Below are 24,591 nucleotides of genomic sequence, written 5' to 3'. Positions count from 1 at the left end.
TCCAGCAACGGTGTCTCTCCATCTCTGACTTGTTGTTTGCCTCCTACCGTCGTCAAAGAATGACCCTCCACCTCTGGTGTCCCCCTCCACCCGCGACGACTCTCTCTCTCTCTAGACTCTTCTTCACAAATACCAAACAAACATATATCATCTTCTTGATAGTTCACATCCACTATCTCATCTTATCTTATTTCTTTTTCCAAAGCTCCCCTCTTCTGCCACGACCACTGCCTTGTTCTCCACACCCACCATCTAGGGTCTCAGACCTCTCAACAAGCCCATCGACTCCTACTTCTTCCAAAGTAATAAACAAAATACTTAAAAAATACTTATATTTGCTTAAAAGAAAGTTATCTAGGCAAAGAATTTGTTGTTTGACATGGGTATATAATATACAGGCTTGTGACTTAATTGTTCAACTTTATTTAATTATTAATATTATATTTGGTTATAGATGGGTATATAATATACAGGTCTGTGACTTAATTATTCAAATTTTATTTAATTATTAATATTATATTTGGCTATAGTGTGAAGTAATTTTAAGTAATTATAAATATTTTTTAAGTAATTTTTTTATTATTAAAAGTAATATATGTGTTTTATTTTTTATACATTTGTCAAAAAACTTTTTTATCATATAACAACTATAAAACGTAAAAAAGAGTGAGTGCGTACTTTAGTTTAGCAATAGATGTTAAAACATAATTTTTATCTCTCCATTACAATTTATCTTATAAAAGATTAAAATAAAATCATATCCTGTAATATTAATAAATTAGTGTATACTTGTGTTTAAAGATACAGTGTAAATAATATTAAAATTAAAATGTAGTTATAATTTATATGTATTATGTTGAAATTTGTGAAAAATTTATAATAATTTTGCTTGTATTAAATGCTCTACAAAACTCAAATAAGAAACAAACATATAAAATTTATAATGTTTACCAATATTGCAAATCAAAATATAATTAGAGCAAATAAAAAAATTTTGTAAACACTAAATAAAAAACAAAAATTAAAATTATTGTATACTTGTTAACGTTTTATAATAAAAAAATATTAAATTTATATAATAAAGCATATTAGTAAGTGTTTTATAATCTGAACAAATTAAATTAAAAATTAAATATCAAATAATACATATCAACCTGTATTCTACAATTTCAAATAAATCAAATATAAAAAAAATTAAATATCAAATAATTCGCAACAGTCTATACTCTGCAACTTAAAAAAAATTAAAATTAAATTGCACATCAATTAGTGTTACTCACATCAACGAGGGAATCCCGATTCGAGGTTGAAGAACTTTGGGTTCCCCAACTACGCATGGTTAGGAAAGCCTTGGGTTTCCGACCATGAGTGGTTGGTAACCCTTTGATTTTTATTGTAATAAAATAAAAATAAAATTTTAAAAATAATACGAATAAATGAATTCTTTTTGAATATCTGCATCTTTAAGTAACTCAATTTCATATTTCTTTAAGTATCAATGATTCAACACCTAAAGATAAAAATATTAAATTTTGAATTAAACTTTCTACTTTGATATTATTATTAAATATTAAATGTTATAGTGCCCACATCCAAATGCATGAGAGAAAAGAAGAGAAAGCATGAAAGTGACATTTGAATGTGCTCCATGTTCCATCTGAATGTTACACACAAAGGATGAGAAACCCATGTGAGTGACATCTGAATGTGTGGCCTCTCCATCCGAATGCTTTCCCAAGCCATCCGAATGCATCATGGCTTATTCGAATGTGGCCAAGCATCTAACACATCTGAATAGCTCAAGCCTCATTCGGATACCTTAGGTTAAACACTACAATTTTCTTCCTTATACACTTGATTACACCCACACCACTTACGCATAACACCTAAGCAACTTACACTTAACTGACATTCCAATCCATTAAATCCCACAACATTATATTTTCCTTATTTTTACAATCAAATTAACATCAGGGCATGCAAAATCATTCTCGAATCCCAACATCGAGTCACTGCATTTGCCTTATTTTTTAAAAAAATTCGTTATGTAAAAAATTTTTGAATCAGGAAAATTTAGCTATATTTTCTGTATAAAAAAAAAAATTGGTCTTGTGTTGTTGGAGATTTGAGTAACCGAAAATGACTCATTGCCAATGATCCGTGGGGAAGTAGTGACTTCATGAATGGTGGTCATGTCCCATTCCTCAACAGAGAAGACGACCGATTTAATCGATTATTTGAATAAAATTTTAAACTAAAAACCAATAAATTTTAAATGTCAAAACCTCTTTTTTTTTAATAAATTAAAACTGGTGTTTTATTATTTTAAAATTTTCTGGTAAAATGAAGTATTGATATTTAGAAACTAAAAAAATTGTATATTAATTTTTGTAAAAAAAATTAAAAAATTTGGAGAGTCCCCGCCATCATTGGCCGATCAGGAGCCTACAATTTGTATAAAAAATTGTATATTAATTTTTAAAAATTTGAAGCCCCCGACAATGGCCGATTAGGAGTCTACGGGTCAGGGATTTGTCGAACCCCCGTCGGGGGTTCCTCGAACTCCCCATCGCCGCCGATTGAGGGCGATGGGTCGGCAATTACCAACGACCAATCATTTGCGCGAGTGTATATATCTATATATATGTGTGCGCGCTTGAGTGTTTGGGGCGATGGCGACTATCGACTGTGATGAGAACAAGAGGGTAAAGAAAGGAAAGTAGGGAGAAAGGGAGAGAGACAGAAAGGGATTGTTGGGCGGGAATACAAAATAATCTCAACTATTAAAATGTGTCTCTAATACATTTTATATATTTTCAAAAACCCTTCTCCTTTATTATATAGATATGTCATGATATGTAAGAGTTAATTGATATTTTATATAATGCAAAAAAATGATTTGTAACGTAAATAATATATATTATTTTTTTATGTTATATATATAGATGTTTTTATTATATAATTAATATATTTTAATATCATATAAAATATCATTCACATTATACAAAATATTAATACTCTTCTTACTATAACATTTCTTATATATCTACGTATGTATGTATTACACTGATGCTGACACTTGACCTATCTACCTACGCTCCCCATGCATTGGCTTTCAAATTGTAAATGGAATTGCATTACCCCCAATTATTATTATTTTATCCTAACTTCTAAATAATAATAATATAGTAAAAACATTAATATAAAATCATCAATTATTATGTATTAAGGTTTACACTAACTTCACTTAAGAAAAAGATTAATTTCAAAAGATCTTTCTCCAATTATAAAAAAATTATAGAAATGAAATATAATTTGGTTCAAATAAAGGGATAATTTATAAAATTTTAAAGTAAACTCATGTATATAGGCTTACATAATATTTATCATATATTATTACATATCATGTTTAATATTTACCCAACAATATCTTTTAGCAAAAAAGATTTTATTTAAGTTTTATAATGTCCAAATAGTGGTATATAGTTTTATGAATTTGTTTAGTTTAAGTACTAAAAAGTTTTTAAAAAATAAACAAATCATAATTTATGATATGTTGCTCGAATTACACCGCGTAAAACCTAAATCAAACAAAATCAAAATCATGATAGTCATGTCTCTTCCGGAAGCCCAAATAAATTGATAAACCACCTCCCCACGTTGGAGAGAGAGAGAGAGAGAGGACGCCAGAGATGGAGAGGACGTCGTGGCTGTTGTTGGAGGGGATGTCCGAGGACCATGGTCGCTATTGGAGAGGACGTCAGATGACTACGGTTGCTGTTGCAGGGTCGCTGCTAGGCTGCTATAGGGGGATGACACGCTGGAGAGAGAGGACATCGGAGGTGGAAGAGACGTCGCGGCCGCTGCTAGAGGGATGCCGGAGGTGGAAGGCCGCTATTGAAGAGAGACAGAGAATGGAGTGGAATGGAGTGTCGCTGCTGGATGGATGCCGAAGATGGAAGGTCGCTTCTGGAAAGAGAGCACTGCTGGAAAAAGAGGAAAAACTTTTAAGAGTTAGGTTGATAAATAAACTTATAAAATAAAAATTAAAAAATTAAAATACCATCACCTATATTATATTATATATTTTTAATATAATATAATTAATAATATTCTAATCTTTTAACACTCATTTTTATAAGTAAGTTTGTTTACTTGTGACTCTTTGTAGAATAATTAAAGAGAAAAATGGATGCGTGAGAGAGTGAGTGAAGAAGCGGTTGGGCGGGCGGCTACATTGGGCCGCGTAAAATTAATTACATATTTTCTTTATGTGGCTGGGGAGAGAAGACACTTGAAAGGGAAATTGCCCCTCCCCTCAAAGTCAAACATTGTGGCTGTAGAGAGAGAGACAATTGAAGGGGAAATTGGCAGGAGTACACATGGTGTCGCTTGGGGGGACGTGACATTGGATGGAGACTTAGCCTCCAAGTTCCAGTTGCATGCGTGAATATTATATATTAAAGAAATTAATAAGATGGAAGAAGCTGGTGAGAGAATTCAACGCACGGGACGACCAAGAGGTGGTGTTAACATATATATAAATATATATATATATATATTAGGGATAACTCGTGCCTGAAGATACGATATAATTAAAAAAAATTAAATATTAAATTTGAATGCGAAATAATCAAGCATTGAACTCATATTCGCACCCTCCACTGTAAAGAGCACTGCCGTCTGCCATTGCCCCACCACCATCGTTCTCGATTCGCACCCTTCAGGTCGGTTGCCCCTACTCGTCGACCCCTCGCTGTTCGCACCACCTATTGTCGCCCACCACCGTCGCACCACTAGACCAGATCCGTCATCGCGCTTATCTCTTCATCTCCTTCGCCATCCCTTATTCTCTCTCTCCCACACTCTCTGTCTAAAACAACCCACCGCCCAAAGAGTACCATTCGCCGATCGTCGCTCCTCTCGCCCCACCGCAGCCGCGAGCATTCGTTATCACCCCCCTGCCGCGAGCACCGGCCCATTCGCCCTGCCACTACCGCTAGCATCATCTCGATCATAAACCGCCCCTCTCCCCGTTCGCACTCTTCCCTCCGCCATCGTCCCCCCATCCAGTCTCCCCCACTCTTCATCCCCTTACCTACTATCGCCCCCGCAGGTTGCACACTGTCGGCATGGGTGGGTGAGTCTGAGAAAGAGAGAAAAATGGGCACTAAGTGAAAGGTGGGTCTGTGAGAGAGTAAAAGACACAGGGAGAGAGAGAGAGAGACAAAGAGAGTGAATCGGTAGAAATATCCACTCATTTCAACCAATCTCAACCATTTATATATACTAAAAATTAATCTTAGCCATTGAAATCAAATGTAATAATATTCACTAATAATTTTAAAAAATCATCTTGCTTTATTATATAAATTTTATTTTATTTTTATTTTATGAAGAGACTATTTTTACTTGTTTACAATTAAGAGCTCAGCATGTAAATTTAATTAAAAATAATTAAAACTAAATTTAATTAAGAACATCAACATCAATTAAAACTAAAGCTATATTACATTAAAATTATAAATTAAATATAAAAAAATTTAACACCTCTGTCAATAATAGCTCATTCTACTTACTTACACACAAAACATTATAATAATATTTAATTAATAAAAAAATAATCCATACAAAAATTTAATTGAGTTTACTATGATTTCTCAAATAACATGATAAACAATACCAATAAAATATTAGAATTATACAAACACAATCTTTAATGTTTGTGCATATATTCACATCTTTACACCCCTTCTTTAGTTTTGTAAATTGAAAACTAAATGGCACATATCTCCAACTAATGAACACACAGATGAAAAAATCAGTACCGACAACGAGAAGCTTCAAGTGAAGAAAAATATATATACATAAAATATATATATACATAATGAGTGATACATAAAATCAATATATACAGTGAGTTTTAGGCGGCGTAAACACTCACAAAATATATACACAAAGTGAGCTCCAGTCCAACTACTTCACCATTTTTCATCTTTGTTGATGACTTATCTCATTTCTTTCAAACATAAACACAAAAAACTTGTTAAGTGACCTGCCTGCATCATCTATTGGACCTCCAAAAAGAATCAACGTAACAACACCTAAAACTAATGGCCAAAGATGCATAATATGGTTTACTATCTTACATATATGGAACACCAAAAAGTACACATAAAGTAATATTTAAAGTTCCTAAATGGTTTACTATCTTACATGTAATGTTTTTAAGTTTTAAATATATTAAGGTAATTTTATTTAAAAATATTTTTACTTTATATTTTATCTAACTTTAAATATTTGTGTAAAAATATTTTTACACAAATTATAAGTGTAAGATAAAAAAAACCAAAAAATAATGAAGTATAAAATAAAAAAATAAAAAAAGCGACTGGGGAAGGGTGCCCTCTCTAGCCGTGCGCAGCCGGGGAGAGGGCATCCCTTCTCAGCCACCCCCTCCCCTTGGTTCTAGACCCCCGCACCCCACCCCCAGCAACGTGGCCGACGACTTCAATACAGGATTTCTTTCATTTTAATAAATATAACAGATCATTCAAAGAAAAACCTTCAATCTATACATAAGCACATTGGATTAGCTGACAGGGCATAAATTGGAAAGTCTCCATTCCTAAATTCAAAATGTGACCCAAGTAGTACCCCGATGCATCTCTTTGAAGTCGATTGGCGCCCCAAGCCAACAATTCACGGATGCAATCAAGAGAACCCCCTCTAGCGGCCAAATGGAGAAGAGTGCTTCCCGGGAAGCTGCAGAAATCAAATTAATTCATCAAAACAAAGGCACAATTGATATCCAAAGACTGGAACAACAATGAAGAGCTTAAGCCAATTTTTACCCATAACAACCAGTTGAAGCATAGACCAGACCTCCATTGTCTAAGAGAATATGGACGCATTCCGATAGTCTTTGTCGGGCTGCCAAGTGCAAAGGTGTTGCTCCAGACCAGACCTCCATTGTCTAAGAGAATATGGATGCATTCCGATCGTCTTTGTCTGGCCGCCAAGTGCAAAGGTGTTGCTCCTTTATCATCTCTAATATTTACAAACCGGGCATAACCCCTGAAATCTAATACAATAGAATAACCAATTATGAACTATCTAACTTAGTGCTCAAACAATCACACAGAGAGAGAAAGACCCACCAAGAGGCAACAATACGGGAAGAACAGGAAGCAGAGAGAATGGCCTGTAGGCAATTAGAATGGCCATAATAAGCAGTATAGTGCAAACAGGTCCTCCCATGGCTTGAATCAAACATCAAAATCTGGGAAAACAGTCGATAAAATATAAGAATGAAAAACATAATCACACAACTTCTGATAAAATATCAGGGAATCTGACAAACATTTGCCCTAGCTTCAATAAGCTTTTGAGAGAGAGAGAGAGAGAGAGAAGGGGAGGTGAGAGAGAAAACCCATTTACATATACACACACACACACACACCCATTTATATATATACACATACACAGAACACACACATACACCCATTTACATATATATACACATACCCATTTACACAACACACACATACATATATTACGTATACACAAAACACACACACACACCCATTTACATATATATACACACACCCATTTACACAGAACACACACATACATATATTACGTATACACAGAACACACACACACACACACCCATTTACATATACACAGAACACAGATACATATATTACATATATATGCGCGCACACACATATACATACATACGCAGAACACACACACATACCCATTTACATATACACAGAACACACGAACACACACACCCATTTACATATACACATAACACACACGCACATACATACGGCGGAGGCGAGGAGGATACGATGGAGCTGGAGGCAGCGGCGACGATGGAGTTGGAGGCGATGGCGGCATAGATGCAGCTTGAGGCGCCGGAGCTTGAGGGAGTGGGAAAGAGAGAAAGAGACGATGAAGGCTGTACATTGGGGGCTGACGGCGATTGAGCGGCTGCCGATGGGGCGACAGGGGGGGCGGCAATGGCGTGGGTGGGTGGGTGACTTAGGGAGAGAAAGAGAGAGAGGGAGAGAGAGAGCGGGTGGGCAAAGATGGAGTGTGAGAGGAAAAGAGGGAAGAGATGGTTGGGCAGTGAGTGGCTCTGTAGGCGTGTGTTAGCAGGGGATGTGATGGTTTTTGGGGGGAAAGTTACATCCTCAAAACTGATCTCAGCCATTGATTTTCCTGAAAACTCATCTTAACCATTCAAAAAATGTCCCACTCACATTTGTGTTATACAATTTAAAAATTGTTATGTTTTATTATATAGATGTTATATAATGTTAAATATAGTAATTGAAAATAATATATATATATATACACTAAGATATAATATTATTTCTAATTTTCTATTTATGTTATGCAAGGAATATTATAAAAATACAATAGAATGTGATAAGCAAAGGGAATATAATATGAATGTTATAAGGTGATAGGATAAGAGAAGCTGGAGGCGGCCGAAAAATTCGGGAGAAGTTAGAATTGGAGTGGGATGTGAGCTGCCGAGTTTCCAAGGAGCATATAATATATATTCGCTTTTTATTGTATAATATATATATATATATACGGAATAAGTGAATAGAGAATATAATATATGTATAAAAAATATTATTTTATAAATAATTGGGTTATTGAGAGGATGATCGAATACGTCAAATAATAAAAATGCCCTCACCTAATTTGTAGATTCACCACCTCTGTGCTTGGTCACCTCCTCTCTCCTCTATCATGGCCGTCTCCAGCAAGCTCTGCCTCGCCTCGTCGACTGCTGATGCATCCTTTCGTTGCCCCGCTGTAGGGCCTCGTGTGACCGCCATTACATCCTATCGTCGCCTCGCGTGATTGCCGCTGCATCCCTGTCGTTGCCCCGCTGCAGCGTCTTACGTGATTATCGCTGCATCCTGTCATCACCTCGTGCCGATCGTTATTACACCATCTTGTCGCCTCGTTGTTGCCGCCTTTGGATGAAGCCCAGTCTTCTCCTATCCGCAGCGGCTTGATGATTGATGATGAAGTTCGATTCGGTCATCGAGTCTGTCATCCCGTCGGTGCATATATCACGATCCTATATGTATATATCTGAATGTAGTGCAAAGAAAAGAGAATTGAGAAGGAGGTAGTGGAGTTAACGGGGATTTAATGTGCATATAAATTTAGAAGTGTGAATATATAAAAGAAGGGAAAATGGGAGAAGTAACAGTAGATTTCTGGGGGCTTTTGGTGTGAGGGTTTCCTTCTCTTTTTCTTATTCCTTTCTTTCTCCTTGATTCTCAAGGCTTCAAGGAAGGTGATGGTTATAGTTCCAATGCGTTACTTCTTCGTTTCAGCGGCTTTGTTCGTTGCTTTCTGTTGTTTGGTCCTTCTATCTAGTTCGACTAGCAAGCATTCTGTGTGTGATTAATTATATATAAAAAGGGTATGTGTAGCAGCACCGCGTATGGCACCAACAACAGTCCTGTTCCGTTATCTTCTTCCTCTGGAAGTGAGATTATAATTTGAAAGATTATGGCCACAATTAAAGAGGTAAGGTAAGGCCATATGCTAGGGATTAATTTATAGAGAATTGTGGGTTATGATGGAGTTTGTAGTTGGCCTTCAGAAATCCAAGAAACCCCTCTGTAATATATCAAAGTTGTTGGAAATTGATACACAAAGCAAGGAAGCTAAATTCAAGTTGTGGAATGATTCGGGGAGAGGAAGTAGGCTTGAGGAAACTGACGTTCTTGTTGCAAGATAAAGGCCTAGTCACTATTGATCAGCTCTGCCATTATGTGACATACTGCATGGCATTGTAATGCATGGGACTGGACTTGCATTATTCGGGCAAACATAAGTTATCAATGCTTGGACACGAACATCTTAGAATGACTAGGTGCACGAGCATTGTATTGAATGTGTATTCCTATGTGGGCGAACCATGGCCTAATGCTTGGTTTATGGGGGCCAATGTATCACGTCAATTCTTATTACGCCATTGCATTTATTATTTGTTGCATTACATAGTTACGTTATGATGTGGTATGGAGTTGACCCTCGATAGCTATGAGTGGAGCTCGGTTTCGAGTAGTTATGACTCTGAAACTCTCGTATGTAGTTATGATATGAAGGCCTCGGGCTTATGCGGATTATGCTAGCCAATTCATGGCTACAATAGGTTTATATGCTGAGACTTGGGTGCCAGGTTGTGCATTTCTTATGTGGGCGCTACGGACTGTTATGTGTATTGGTATATTTATGTTGAGAACTAGATATCTTGGTGCATAGTATGGTGTGGCATTTTAATTTACAACATGACATTTTGTGGGTTGTATTTAGTGTGAGAGGTTTACCCCCAGCTTTATTGTCATTCTTCTACATGCTTGTTGAGCTTTGTGGCTCACTTTGTTTTAACATTATTTCAGGTATGAAATATGATATTCAATAATGGATCATGTGGTGATTGATATTTCTTTCCTTTAGGTGGCTGTGTATAGGGCAATCCCAATCGAAAAGATCTTTCGGGGTGAGTTGTGAACAGGGGCTCAAATATTGTGTTTTGTTATATTTGAATGATTGAAGTTTTGTTATGTATGGAATGTTAGAACAGGTAGGTTCTATGGCACACACCAAGAGGGGGGGTGAATTGGTTATTTTAAAAACTTAAATGATAGAACATTAATACAAAAACTTTTTGATACAGATTGAGGATTTAGAGTTTTAAAGCGTAAACCATAAAAATGACAAATGAACAAAGATAAATATGAGAACCGAGGAGGAATAATGAAATGCTTGGAAAGATAAATATATCAAAGAACACAAGCATAAGAAAACACAAGGATTTACAGTGGTTCGGCTTAACCAAGCCTAATCCACTACCTTAGCTCCTCACTAAGGATTTTTCAAACCATCTACTAAAACCCCCTACTTAAACCAAGTAGGTCCTCTAGTCCAAGACTACGAATTACAACCTCTTGCTTATATAAGCAAGCCCTCTAGCACCTAGCTAGGAATTACAGCCACTTGCTTTAACGAGCAAGTCTTCTAGCATAAAGCTAGGAAAGTAAGAGTGATACAAATGTAAACGAGATGCTAAGAGTGGGCACTCTTAGTTACAAGTTCTCTTACAATAAAAACAAGGCTTGAATGAATTAATACAAGTTAAAATCAAAGCCTTGAAGAGAAAAAAAAATTGAAGCACAATCACTGTAAATACAAACGAGTAACAGTAAGCTTAAATTAATTCATTCTCGTCGATTAGCCTTCTCTTGATCTCCTTGATATGTATATATAAGCTTCCCACAAGATTGAAGAGAAATGAAGTCGTTTGTGACTGTTAGAGAATGAGAAACTAGCCGTTGGAGATTGAAAAACTAGCCGTTGTAAGTTTCTGTGAAACACATAGTCGACAGATCAAATAGGTTAGTCGACTATTTTATCAAATAAAACTAGCCATAGTCGACAGACAGAAAAGCATAGTCGACTATCTTATAATACAAAAATCTCATAGTCGACAGATACATATGCATAGTCGACTATTGCAAAAATGTGAAGAAAATTTTGAATTTACAGAACAAAAATAGTCGATAGATGAAATAGCATAGTCGACTATCCTTTCACAATAGTCGACAGACACACAAATAGTCGACAGATGCAAGATATAGTCGACAGATTGAAGAAGCAAAGTCGACTATCCTTATGCATAGTCGACCGATTGAAGCACACAGTCGACAGATGAAGAAGATTTTCAACAGAATGAATTTTGAAAACATTACAACATATTTACATTTCTTTAGTAAATAAGAAAGTACTAAATGTAAATAAGAAAGTACCCCCCATTTGGATTCAATAAAAATATCTAAAAAATCAAAATCCATAAGAATAAAAAAGTAGAATTTGGATTTTAGTAGGAACTTAGGATTTTGCGATTTTATCACCTCCAAGATATACACTTTTCATCTCTTGAAAAATTCGTTAAAAATCATTTTATCACTAATGAATGTTAGTTATTGAATTACCGGGAGTTAGTTTTCTAAAAAGAAACCATTTTCATATATGTCTCCTTATAAGATGCTAGGCTTCCAGACTTAGAAAAATATTGAAGCGTTATCAAAACGAGTTTCAAGACATAATGCATAAACTAAAGGATTTTTCATACGATTAAGTTTCAAACCAAAACCTTTCATGCATGTTTCAAAATATGAAAGCTTATTCTGAAGAATGAGATTAACATAAATGATTTTTCATACTTAAGATTGAATTTTCATCAAACACATTTATGTTCAAGTTGGTCTTTTGCCTTAGAACAATTTTAGCTCTATGTTGACCAACGACTTCAAAGCTAATTTGAAAATCATTTTAGGAGATTCTTTTAAGACTAAAAACTTGACTTTGCAAATCTCTAACTAAAATAGAAAATCATAAATCTTTTTGGTTTTCATTTTAACAATGCACTTGAAATTGATTTTTGTTGAAAACCACCACCTTGATTCATGACTTAGGGATTTAATAACATATGTTTTTCATCATCAAAACTAAGCACAAGGGTAGAACATCATGGAAAAGCCACTGAAATGTGTATTTATAATTAATATGCTTATGTTGTTGAAAACAAAAAAAGAAAAGAAGAAATGATTGAGAATTTAAGTTATCAGAGCGTGTTTAAAGAGAAATTAAGGTAATTTGAGGGCATTACACTCACAGTATCGTGTTCAAGAAAAGCTTGAACTTCTTCACTCATAAATTGGGGAGTTAGCATTATTGCGTGTTATAGTGTTAGGAAGACATTTTTGTTTTATTCAAAATGGTTGTGTCCTGCACACAACAAACCATCTATAAACCTAAGGTATGGTACCTATTTTCGTTTTTTCATTTTTACCCTAACCTATGTGGTTGATAGATTCAAGGAGATCACATTTAAATTACAACTTATAAGGTACCATCACCTTAACTTATGTTTATTTTTAACTTATCGATCTTCTTATTCATTTATGTGCATTCTCATTCACACTTAGGCGATCATGAAATGAAATGCATTAAACACTCATACAACCATGTACAATAAACACGATAAGTGAATATCGAAAATCTCACTTCATTCATAAATACAATATTTACATTAGAAGTACATGAAATTAGAAAATAAAAAATTACATGAAATGGAAATATACTCTATTGGAAACAAAGAAGGAATGTCAGGTTGCTTGGGAGCTGTGATGGGAGCCTTGAGCTAACCCTTTATAAGATCCTCATTGAGAGGCTTCAGAATAACGATATCCAAATCATGTAGAGCCTTAATGATTCCTGAGTCAATATTAAACTTGCGCATATATGGACTCTAGGGCCCAGAAAGGTTGGCCATGTTATCCACAAATGAAAAGTTTAAGTACTCCTTAGGATCCTAAGGATCTGGATCATACCTCTGTCAGTTAGGAGCCTCCAAAAATGCAATCTTAGGGGTGTAGACCAGCTCAGGGTAAGTCTCCATGTGACGCTTGGTCTCCAAAAAGTGTCGAGCCATATAAAACCCATACTTGATGAAACCAGTCACGTAAGCTTCTTTACACTTGTAGTAGTCTCGAGAGAGCTTGTATTCCCTCACGGCTTTTGAGTGGGCGATGTTTATATCTCTACTTTTGTCCTTGAGCTTGCGTTTTATTTCTTAGAGATGACCTTGGAAATACATTCCTTAAGTGCAAGCATACTCTACTTCCACCATTGCTTGGCTATGTTCTTGAGAGAGGGTGATGTGAGATGTTCGTGTCTTATCCAAAGTTTGTTGTTGCTCTTCATCCACCTACCTTATTCTTCTTATGCTCATCCTCCAATGAGAGGTTCTTTATTTTTAACTTTTCAACCTCTGCCTCAAGGCTGTGGATTCAGCCTTGGAGTTGTCGACACTCTTGCTCAACCTTATCAACTCACTGTGAGGCATTAGTGCAAGCTTGTGCTAAACATACACCATTTTCGGGCATTAGCGACTACCATTGCTTGTACGCATTACAAATATATATAACATGTTAGAGATCAAAGTCAACATACATGATAAGAACTAGCAATGAGACTTTAGCTAAAATTAAACCATTACTTTAATTAATTGTCGTTCGACAATATTCATATCTTTCGGTGCACGTCAAAAGTAGTTTTATTCGTCATGGGGTAAGATTGTGGAATAAATTAATCTTGCCCCAACCTCAGGGTCAACCACTATGTCGGTATCTAATACCCCGAGTAAATTAGAAAATTTTCTCCCCGTAGCTAATGGACTCCTGGGCAGTTTTATTTCATTATTGATTGAGGGCACATCCAAACGTATGGGGGTAGCTCTCAAAGCCCCGTCGGAGTCCAATGTCCTCCTATTGTGGTGCTCAGGCATCAAAGGGTGATGACATTCAACCCTATTCAATTTATGGTGTGCCTCTAGGGCCTCTATGTTAAGTCACGAAATAATATGATTCTTTGGGGCGCATTGTTGGAGATCATGTATTATAGTTGCCACCGGGGAGGGAGAAGGAATCTTCTTTGTTTTACCCATATGATCTTCTTGAGGGTGTGTTGGGGGATTATAACAAGGGAGCTAAAGTGATCGGTGCTTGAGCCAAGTGGTCGGCCTCATCTTATTGAGCGCTTGAGCATGCTCTCTTTTTCTTTATCACCAAGGGGACCTCAATTTCCCCTTAGGCTTCAATAATTAGAGACTGTGTAACTTGGACTTCTTGGGTTTGCCTCGCTTGTTCTAGGCAACCCTATTGAAAGTGTCTTATTTATGCAAACAAACATAAAATAGGGTTAAAACTCATATATGAGGTGTATAACCTAAAAATGAAAGGGAAAAAACAAAGACAAAAAGAAAAATGAAAAGGAGAAAAGAATAGAAGTAAGCATCCTTAGGTTCTTCCTCTTCTCCTTGAGGTCTTCCCCTTCTTCTAGGAGCCAATTGGCGCCCTTTAACCAATCATTGGAAAGCAAATCAAAGAGATTGATCGGTCTAACCCTAGTATGGCTTGTTACGGCTGCTTGATATTTCACTCGCATTATCCGAATTATGGGCATCTTAAAGGGACTTCCTTGCCTCCTTGTTGCACCAAAATCGAGGGGCACACCATGTTAATAACGGTCTCACTACAATCCACCAAGTCTCAATGTGATCCACCTTTAGCAGAGATTTGATGAACACTTGTTTGTTGTTGTGTACCTTTTGTCAACCACTATGTCGGTATGTAATATCGTTGTTGTTTGTTGTGTACCTTTTATTAACCTGAGTTGGAAATGGTTTTGTTCATTCAATCATTGATACCTTTATATTTCGACAATAATGGAGTTATTGCACAAGTTAAGGAACTTAGATATCATCAAATGTCCAAACACATTGAACATCGACTTCATATTATTTGAGAAATTGATTATCACACGTGGAGACATGCACTTGCATAAAATAATATGAGCAAATAATGTTGCTAACCCACTTACTAAGGCCATGACTCAGTCACAAATAAATCGTCATCTTGAGAAGATAGGTATTAGATATTAGATGATGATACATTAATATTATGTAAATTAACATTAATGCAAGTGAGAGATTGTAGGTGATATGCCCTAATGCTAGATTTAGATGACATCTATCAAGCATAAAACATGTGATGTATCTTTGTGTTATTGTGTATTATTAATGGCAAGATATATTTATTTATTACTCTCTAATTTTTGTATGAATAAGTCTCTAGATTTCTTATTAAAGATCTCATTCTTAAGTTGTTAAGAATATATTATCGAATTTTCTAAAAATAAGATTTCTTAAATGTTCCTGGTCTTTTAATTTTTCAATTGGAGACTTAAGAACAAGTTGAGAGCATATACAAATAAGAGACGAGAAAACTAGAGAGGGAGAATAAGCATTGGTTTAGAAAGACAAAAGCAATCGAAAAAAAATACAATAATTCTTCTTCAAGCACATTATTAAGGTAATAGGTACGGGCAAAATTTTTCTTACATTACATGACATGATGATATGATTTTACAAATATTATTTTTAATCCTGAAAATGACTATACATATATATACTCGTTGGGTATTCTCGAAAAAAACACGTTATATGTGAATGTCATAATGCATTTGAAATTTGTAGAAAATGCAATACACATCAAATGTTTATGCAATTCTTAATAAACCTATAGTTTAGGCCCCAAATATATTTTTTTCTCTACAAAACGGATACATATGTAGTTGTGGCAATGGATCTTTTAATGACAAAGAGGAGATTGATGAATAAACGAATATGTTTTGAATATAAGATGGGGATGAATATTTTAATTAGTTTTGGTTATATATTACAAGTTCATGTTCTTGGGGATTTTTAAACTACATGGGGTTCCATTTGGTAGGGTTTTGTATGAAAGTGAATCCCTTTATAGTAATATGTAGCTCATTGAAAGATTAAGATGCAAAGTAATTTTGTTATGAGTGATTGGAATAAAATAACTTTATTCTATAACACTTATTGTTTTAATTTAAAACGAAGTTTCTAATGTATGATTATGTGCTTAATTATATTTTTTTCTTCATAAACTGGGATATTTTATCGAACTTTTGACACAAGAATAGTTGAAAATTGATTTTGTGCATTTAGTTATGAATTTTACTGTAAAATCTATATGAAGGAATTAAAACAGAACTCTAATACAAATTAGTTAATTTTAATGACTTCCAAAAAATAGTAGACAATGTATTAGATCACAATAAGGCTTCGTTTAATATGGGTGAAATTCATTTTTCATCCAAATTTTAGGAAATTTCATCAAATAATTTTTTTTTTTTATAGAATTCGAATTTCATCTTAGTTTAAAAAATAAAGATTTTTCTTGAAATCAAGAAATTAAAATTTTTAAGAGACGGGGTGAGAATTGAAATTCCATGGAATTGGAATTCCACCCTACTTTTCACCCTCCAATCAAATGCACCCTAAGATTATAAATAATGGCGATGAAAGTCTAGTTTTTAACGAAGTCGGTTTCGTGTCTTTCTGATTTTTTTTGAAAAATGATATGTCCCGATTTGGTAACGATTGAACAGTGCAGTCAATTAGATGTCACCAAACGTGGTGGAATTTGGTTTAGTATACTATTTGTGTTATTTCAATTGGTTAGTATTTGGTTTAGTATAATATCTGGTTTAGTGCTGTTAAGGTGGGCATTTGGTCTAGTGGTATGATTCTCGCTTAGGGTGCGAGAGGTCCCGAGTTCAATTCTCGGAATGCCCCCCCCCCCCCCCCCCCCACAAGCTTGTGTATCCTTTTTTTTTTGGCTTTTGTTCGAAGGTGTCGGACGCTTTGGACCATGAACGACACTGGCCGTGTCTAATTTGTAGGTCCCACTCAGCAAAAGATAAATTTGGTTGAGGAGTATCGAAATTCAAATATTTAGTAAAAAAAATCTAAATTTTTTCGTGAATTTTGTAAATTTATCTAAACATTTTAATTTTGATAATTATTTTTTAATTGACTCAATTTAGTATAATTTTATCTACACTTAAAATTAATTTAGAAAACGTATATTATTACTAACACACGCCAAGTCACTTGTCGTAAAAATATATATATATAAATAAGATCTATATATATATATATGAGTGAGATTCATATATATAATTTTATTTTTTATTTTTTTTATACTTATATATGTGACTCTCACTCATATATTTTTTTATGACAAATGACATGTTATATCAGTAATGACACATGCCTCTTAAATTAATTTTAAGTATTACATAAAATTACACCTAATTGAGTCAATAGTAACACAACTTTCAAAATTAAAACGTTTGAATAAATTTACAAATTTAGGAGAAAGTTTGATTTTTTTTTTTTTTACTATTTGCCCAATATTTAAACTTTGTGAACTTTACTCAACAACCATTATTAGGTTTAAATTTGTTGAAATTTTCAAATTTAAATCAACTTATTATTATCTTTCTAATACCATCTAACTTATTATTTAGTCTTAAGAGTAAATAATATTACTGCCTTTGAATTTTATATTTTGTAAGAAATTAGTTCTTGTAATTTAATTTATTTTATAGCAACTATTAAATTTTTAATCTTGTCATAATTTAATTATCTATTAAAAATAATGTGACAAATACATAAAATAAAAAATAAAAAAATAAAAATAGTGACCCACAAATGGTCGCGGTTGGTAACCGCTACTATGGACCTTGTATTAGAGGAATGTTTTATAATGCTACTTGTACAAATTATTAGATTACGAAGAGAATGATCGAAGGCTTCAAATGACAAAAATACCCTTACCTAATTTGTCGTTGTCACCTTTGGATGAAGCCCGATCGGGCTTCATGAAGTCCAGACTTCTTCCGTTCTCGATGTCTTGATGATTGATGAAGAAGTCTGATTTATGAAGTCTGATTCAGTCATCAGCCTATACATCTCATCGATACATATAGCACGGTCCTATAAGCTCTTTCCTCAATGTTGGGAATGGTTAGGTTTTCTTCTAATTCACTTTCCTTTTAATTTCTTAAAAACTTCTTTTCAAGATCATAGAGATTCTTTTTTATATACCAAAATTTTACTATAAATATGTGAGATTATGTATATACATATATTTGTAGATAATCTTCAAAATCTTAAGTGGTACTTGTCGACAACAATTGCTTCTTTATTTTTTTTATTTTATATATTTATAACGTAAAATTCACATAGTTCAACGAAAATTTTAAAAAGAAAATAAATCGTAACAAGGTTAAAAATTTAGCGATTACTATAATACATATTAAAGTATAAGAACTATTTTATTATAAGAAAATTCTATTTGCAGCCAATTTTTTTGTTTTTCTCGGCCACTAAAAACCCACTTTCACCCTTTTACTCTTTACAACTACCTTAATAACTCTTTGCAGTCAAATTTTTCTAAAAATACCCTCTTTTATCACCATCGCACATAGCTACAGTCATCCCCACACACTCAAATAGTTGCTCGGCAACACCAGCCAGCTGTGTGGGTGTGGGTCACCTTTGCAAAATCAGAGACGGCATCGCGGCCACTGGTGGCCACCACCATCACGGCAAATACACACACACACATATATACATACACAAATCTCTAGCCTTAAGAGAATGCTCTTTCGAAGGGCATCGACATAGTTGTGGTCGAAAATCGGGCATGCAAACAAACACAATAGTGAGACAAGGAAAATGTAGAACAATGACGAAAAATTCTCTGAAAATTTGGCTGGAGAACAACGAGGATTTTGTGCCATTTTCCCATTCTTTTCTCTAGGTTCTTTGCTTGTAGTTGCGTGGCAGAGTAGAAAATGAAAGGCAGCCACGATAATCGCCCTTTATGGCCCCCTAAACCCTAGGGGGGCCATGAAGGGGGTCCCCGCTGACGGGTATGGCAACCGCCATGGCCGTTTCCCAGTTTATGTTTGTGTATATATATATATGTCTGTGTATGTGGGGATGTGTGTATATGTGTGTTTGTGTATGTATATATGTGTATGTCTCTGTATGCGTTCTTTTATTCTTGTATTTTTATTCGTTTTTTGTTTTTGTCGCATCGTATCCGGCATTGTTTGACGCATCATCTTCGATATGAATGGGCGGTCGCATATGGTTTGTGGGCATTTCATCGAGAGAGAAAGTGGCTATAATAGTAAGGGTAAGAATGAGTTTTCAAAATAGGGCATTTGAGATATATTGAAAGGTAATTGTGGAGAGCAAAATGAGTGACTGTAAATAGAATTCTTTTTTATTATAAAATATAAAATTAAAAGACTAATTATATCAAGTAGGTACCCTTAACTTTATTGATAGACATATGATGTGACGATTCACCATTAATATTAGGACATGTTTCATTTTTTTTTAGAAAGAGATGAAAAGAGAAAGAAGAATAACCCTGATTAGTCATTATACCAGCCAGGGTTGACTCATTGAAAAAGAAACTAAAAAGACTTGAAATTACAATGACATGGAAGTACATGCATTTAATTAGCTTGCAAAGAAACTAAAAATGTTTCTTTTTTTGGGAAAGATAATATAACCCTTAAAAATGATTTTTTAACACACCTTTTGAGGACTTGGGATGTGTCTCGAAAAAATTAGAATTCAAATTCGCGACTTATTGGATGACACCAGCATATCACGATCTGTCTTTTGCCATCCGAATCATGCCTTGGGGGCTGCATATGATTCATTCTTGTTTGATATCAAGAAAGCACTAAGACAATCACAACTGAACCCCACTAATGGCTATAGTAATACTACGAATGAAATATCCAAGGATCATAACTCCAGTTGATGTTCTTTAGAGATTCTTTCATAGTTAAAGGTAAATTTTCATGATATGAATCATATTGTGTTGATAACAACATGAACATTGTGAACTCACCAAAAATTGGGTAATGGTAAGGTATGTTAATCTTTTATCTGGTAATAATCAATCATGTTGTACAAATGTGTATTTACACAGTTGCCATGTTTTTGTACAGCTTTTCCTGGGCTTATGGTTATGTTACAGATAGCATAATCTGTTGTCATAGCCACTATCTTTATATATAAAGGACAGCGAACTTAGATAAAGAATCCTGTTATACAAAATACTTTAAATAGATGAATTACTTACTTTGGGTTTGTTATGTCAAAAGTTCATTAAAAGTTCAAAAGATCAAAATACTTTTTTTGAGTTAAAAAAATGTAAATTTTTCATATGTAGGGGATTCTACACAAACGCGTAAACTAGATAATTTTGACATTTAAATTTTTTTTGAATATTCTAAGAAAAGAATAAATAATTATTCATAAGTAATTCTAATTATAAAATAATTTTAAAATATTAAGATAAATATCATTTATAAGAATTCTAATCCTAACTAATGGATTTCAAAATATCATAATCCTAATTTTCACAAAAATTAAAATAAATATTATCTATAATAATTTTAATCTCATATTAATTAAGATTACTCATTCACAACTCTCTCAAGGCCAGTGGCAGGCAAGCTTGGCACATGCAAACACACACACAATACTCAGGCCTTCAAAAATTTGGGGCCACCCTAAAAATACACCCCTCCCGCCGCCGCGGGGCCCCCAAAAAATACAACCCCCAAGAAAAATACAAGAGAGAACAAAGCACCCCTTCTCATCCCCTCAAAAAAAAATAGCCCCTCCCCCGTCCACAAAAAAATTATTATCGCCCACGACTCCACTGGCCTTGGACTGGCCCTGACAATACTTTGGGTAAGATAGCGACAATACCTGCAAAGCATAGAACCATCAGTGCACACTCCGGTATTATAGGCCACACATGTGCATCATATGCCACCCTACCAGTCCACATGGGTAGGGGGATTCTCTGAGTCCGTGACAGCATGCTCTTCTTTGACTGGGTTCTTTTTCTTTGTTCTACTATTCTGGACCTCCAGGCTACATCGTTAGTTCTCAACTTGTTTCCAAGGAAAAGAAGCTTATCTAGTAGTGGAAAATAAGTTCTTCATTTACTACAATTACCTACCTGAAGAAATTGAGAATAGAGAACCCGCAGATGAAGAGAAAACTAGAGAACAGTATATAAGCAGAGGAAGAAGAAGAGATCAGAAAGCAAAGAAGAATGTCTAGACGCATGAAAGAGATTATGGAGGAGAGGTAACAAGTAGTAGAAGGGATCAGGAGGAGAAGATAAGATGCAGTAGTAGCAGAAAAGGGAACAGCAGAGAAGAGGGAAGGAAGAATACAAAAGGGGAATAAAGAAGGAGAGGAGAAGAGAAAGAGTTGCAGCTCTTAAATAACTTTTATTCATTCTCAGAATTCATTGCTTCAGATTACACCAATATGCCATATTTATATGGGCATTATAGAACTCCTAAAATATGTAAAACTCTTTTTAAACTAATCTGATCTAATATAAGAACCCTGATAAAATTAAAATACATTAAGTTCAAATCAGAATTTCTCAATTACATAAAGCTACTATCTTTATTTGCTATGTGTGATTCTCAAATCAGCTTGATTGCATCAACAAATTGGCCAAAAATTGAGGTCATGTGCTTCCCAACAAGGAGCGCTTTTGGTCGCAAAATTGTTTCTTTGCACTTGAGCACTGAAACTCATTATGGAATCAAAGGGAGGGCTAGTTTGGGTCGACAGAGATACTTGCAATAATAGCATTGTTGGAGCTTTTATATGCCCTGCAATGCTGCTTTTCCGAATCCCTTTTGTTGTCATTTCTTGAAGCTTTAAGGAATGTCTGTTGTCATTTCTTGAAGCTACTCTTTTAGGGAATTACTCAAATTTTGTGCTTGAACTCTTGGAGTAGATCTTCTAGCTTGCTTGCTAATGGCAAAATGCTCAGCTGAGTAAGGAAGCCTGAAAACCTTTTTCCCTTTTGTTGTCCAGACCCCATTCAGCTCACTCAACGCGACATTTGATGTCTTTGTTCACCTCTTGTTCTCCTTGAATCTTGTTTTGATTTTTAATTGAGAGCAAGCTTTCAGCTAATCAGATTAGTCCTGCAAATTAACATGGCATCTGATATCTTTGTTTACGTCTTGTTCCACTCCTATCTTGCTTAGATTTCTCACTGAGCATGTTTTTGGTCAATCAAATTAGTTCTGCGAAGTTCATCAGTACTTACACTTTAATTTCATTCAAAATGTAAACTTGGAATGGAATCATCTAGTAAAATCTACATCTAGAAAACCGTCAACTCCAGTGATTGTTGAACATTTACTTGGCTTACAAACAGAACCTGGTTTTAATGTGTTACTTTGGTGGTGCTCTTCTTTTTAGCATATATGGCGATGCCCTTACAGTATCTTGTGATATTTTGCGGAGGGCTAAGTCCATGATAGGGGGTATAGCAATTTCATCTGGTGGCATTATCTTGATATCTTCGTGTGCATTGGCCTTAATTTACCGATGATAAAGCTAAAAATCAAAGCTTCAGTCCCCATTGATTGTGAAGTGTTCAAGACTCAAGGCAACCCTCAAAGTCAGAGAAGAAGAAGGAAACTAAGAAGTGTAAAAGGAATGGAAGAAAAGGTAGGAGAAAATCAAGCTCCAACTTGAAATGCTAAATACAACAAAATGCAGGGCTAGCAACAACATGATAGTGCCAGATATCTTTTCTTGTTGTTCATTTCATTCATTTACTGTGGCTGTGTTCATCTTTTTTAATTTCTGGGAGAAGGGTTACTGCTTGGGGGAGTTTGTAAAATTGTTGATTGTTGAATATAGAGTTGTTAGTCCCTTTCTTGTAGTTAGAAGTGATGGGGGTAAAGGAAAACAAAAATTATAAATGTGATGTGATACCTGGACTACCATTGCTATATTGTCACTATGCTCATGCTTATGTTGGGGACAGGAAACATCACTACTAAATTGTTGGTACAAACTCATCTCCCAATATCGAATTGATGCTAAAGAGGTTATAATGTCTTATTTGTAAGATTGTAATTAAGGTTAAATCACTTTATACTCTAGTTTATGTATACATTCATATGCACATTCGGTACATTTACATCTAGACTATACACTATTGCTTGTGTAATGTGATGACCTAATTTTACATAGATAGTCTATTGGAAAAGTCTTAGGAGTACCATTACTTGGTCGTATAAACCCATAAGTCACATTGATATTATATGTAACACCCATTCTCTTGATACTAATTATTGAAAAATTAAGTAATTTTTTTTGTTAATTATATTTATTCTCATCTAGAGGTGACTTAATCCACCCAAATTATATTCTAACTCATCAAGGTTTAAGTTGATTAAAGTTCATAAATAATCCTAAAGTTTTAGTGAGTGAAACTCATAATTTTAACTTTAATTTCTCAATTAATTAGCCAAGGATAAGTAACAACTTATTTCTAAGTTTAAAAATTGTGCATAATTAATCATTCGATATTATAAAATATGATCTCCATTATTTTGAAATCTTTCTCTCAACAAATTTCCTTACCCGATTTAATATTCACTTGATTTAATTATAGAAATGTTATACCCACAAACAAATTTGATAGATAATCCTCATAAATTAATAAATTTTTTAATAATTTATCTAAAATTAATAATAATGAGAATTTTATTATTAATTTTAAATAAACCTTACAAATTTTATGTGTGTCAAAATAATTTATGAAAATTATTTGTGGGTATAATATTTTTTATTCCATTATTGTTTAGTCTTAAGAGATTGGATAATTAATTAAAAAAAAAGAATGAACTGGGTATTTTAAGATCATGTATAATTGAACCATCATTTCATTCATATATAAATACAAAATTAAATATCCCATCGACACACAACAAAGTAAAAAGGACACAAAATAGAGTAAGAACAATTGTTATTTAAGATTACTTTGATAATTTTTCTATTTTTTTGAGTATCTCGTCGTCATTACACATGCTTCACACACATGGTTGAGAACTTGAGGATCACAAAACCCTAATTTTTGGCCAAGGGAATCACACCCCTAATTTAGAAATACGTATATCTTGTCATAAAATTAATTTAAGATATACTAGTACAATTTTATCTCCAATTAGACT

At 34.3% G+C, this 24,591-nt stretch overlaps 1 protein-coding gene and 1 non-coding gene across 2 annotated transcripts; one reads left to right on the top strand and one right to left on the bottom strand.

Moving 5' to 3' along the window:
- Nucleotides 1–6,553: 6,553 nt before the first annotated feature.
- Nucleotides 6,554–7,908, bottom strand: LOC127788200 (putative E3 ubiquitin-protein ligase XBAT31). Its single transcript, XM_052316309.1, has 6 exons — nt 7,831–7,908; nt 7,161–7,282; nt 6,968–7,077; nt 6,855–6,885; nt 6,658–6,765; nt 6,554–6,572 (listed from the first exon to the last, which is right to left on the bottom strand). Exons 1-6 carry the CDS (start codon nt 7,906–7,908, stop codon nt 6,554–6,556), a joined length of 468 nt encoding a protein of 155 aa, XP_052172269.1.
- A 9,298-nt stretch (nt 7,909–17,206) lies between these two features.
- On the top strand, nt 17,207–17,278 carry TRNAP-AGG (transfer RNA proline (anticodon AGG)). The gene has a single exon. It is a non-coding gene; the product is annotated as a tRNA-Pro (tRNA).
- Nucleotides 17,279–24,591: the final 7,313 nt, after the last annotated feature.

This window comes from Diospyros lotus, chromosome 13 (genome assembly GCF_014633365.1).
Source record: "Diospyros lotus cultivar Yz01 chromosome 13, ASM1463336v1, whole genome shotgun sequence".
In the NCBI taxonomy this organism is placed as follows: domain Eukaryota; kingdom Viridiplantae; phylum Streptophyta; class Magnoliopsida; order Ericales; family Ebenaceae; genus Diospyros; species Diospyros lotus.
Note: the sequence above shows the minus strand (reverse complement) of the source record. Positions and strands in the feature narration are given on the sequence as shown.

Coding starts and splice junctions, on each gene's coding strand:
- LOC127788200 (XM_052316309.1), bottom strand. CDS start 7,908: ATGCCGCCATCGCCTCCAACTCCATCGTCGCCGCTGCCTCCAGCTCCA. Junction 7,078..7,160: donor TCCCGTATTGTTGCCTCTTG/GTGGGTCTTTCT, acceptor ATTAGATTTCAG/GGGTTATGCCCGGTTTGTAA. Junction 6,766..6,854: donor GCTTCAACTGGTTGTTATGG/GTAAAAATTGGC, acceptor TGATTTCTGCAG/CTTCCCGGGAAGCACTCTTC.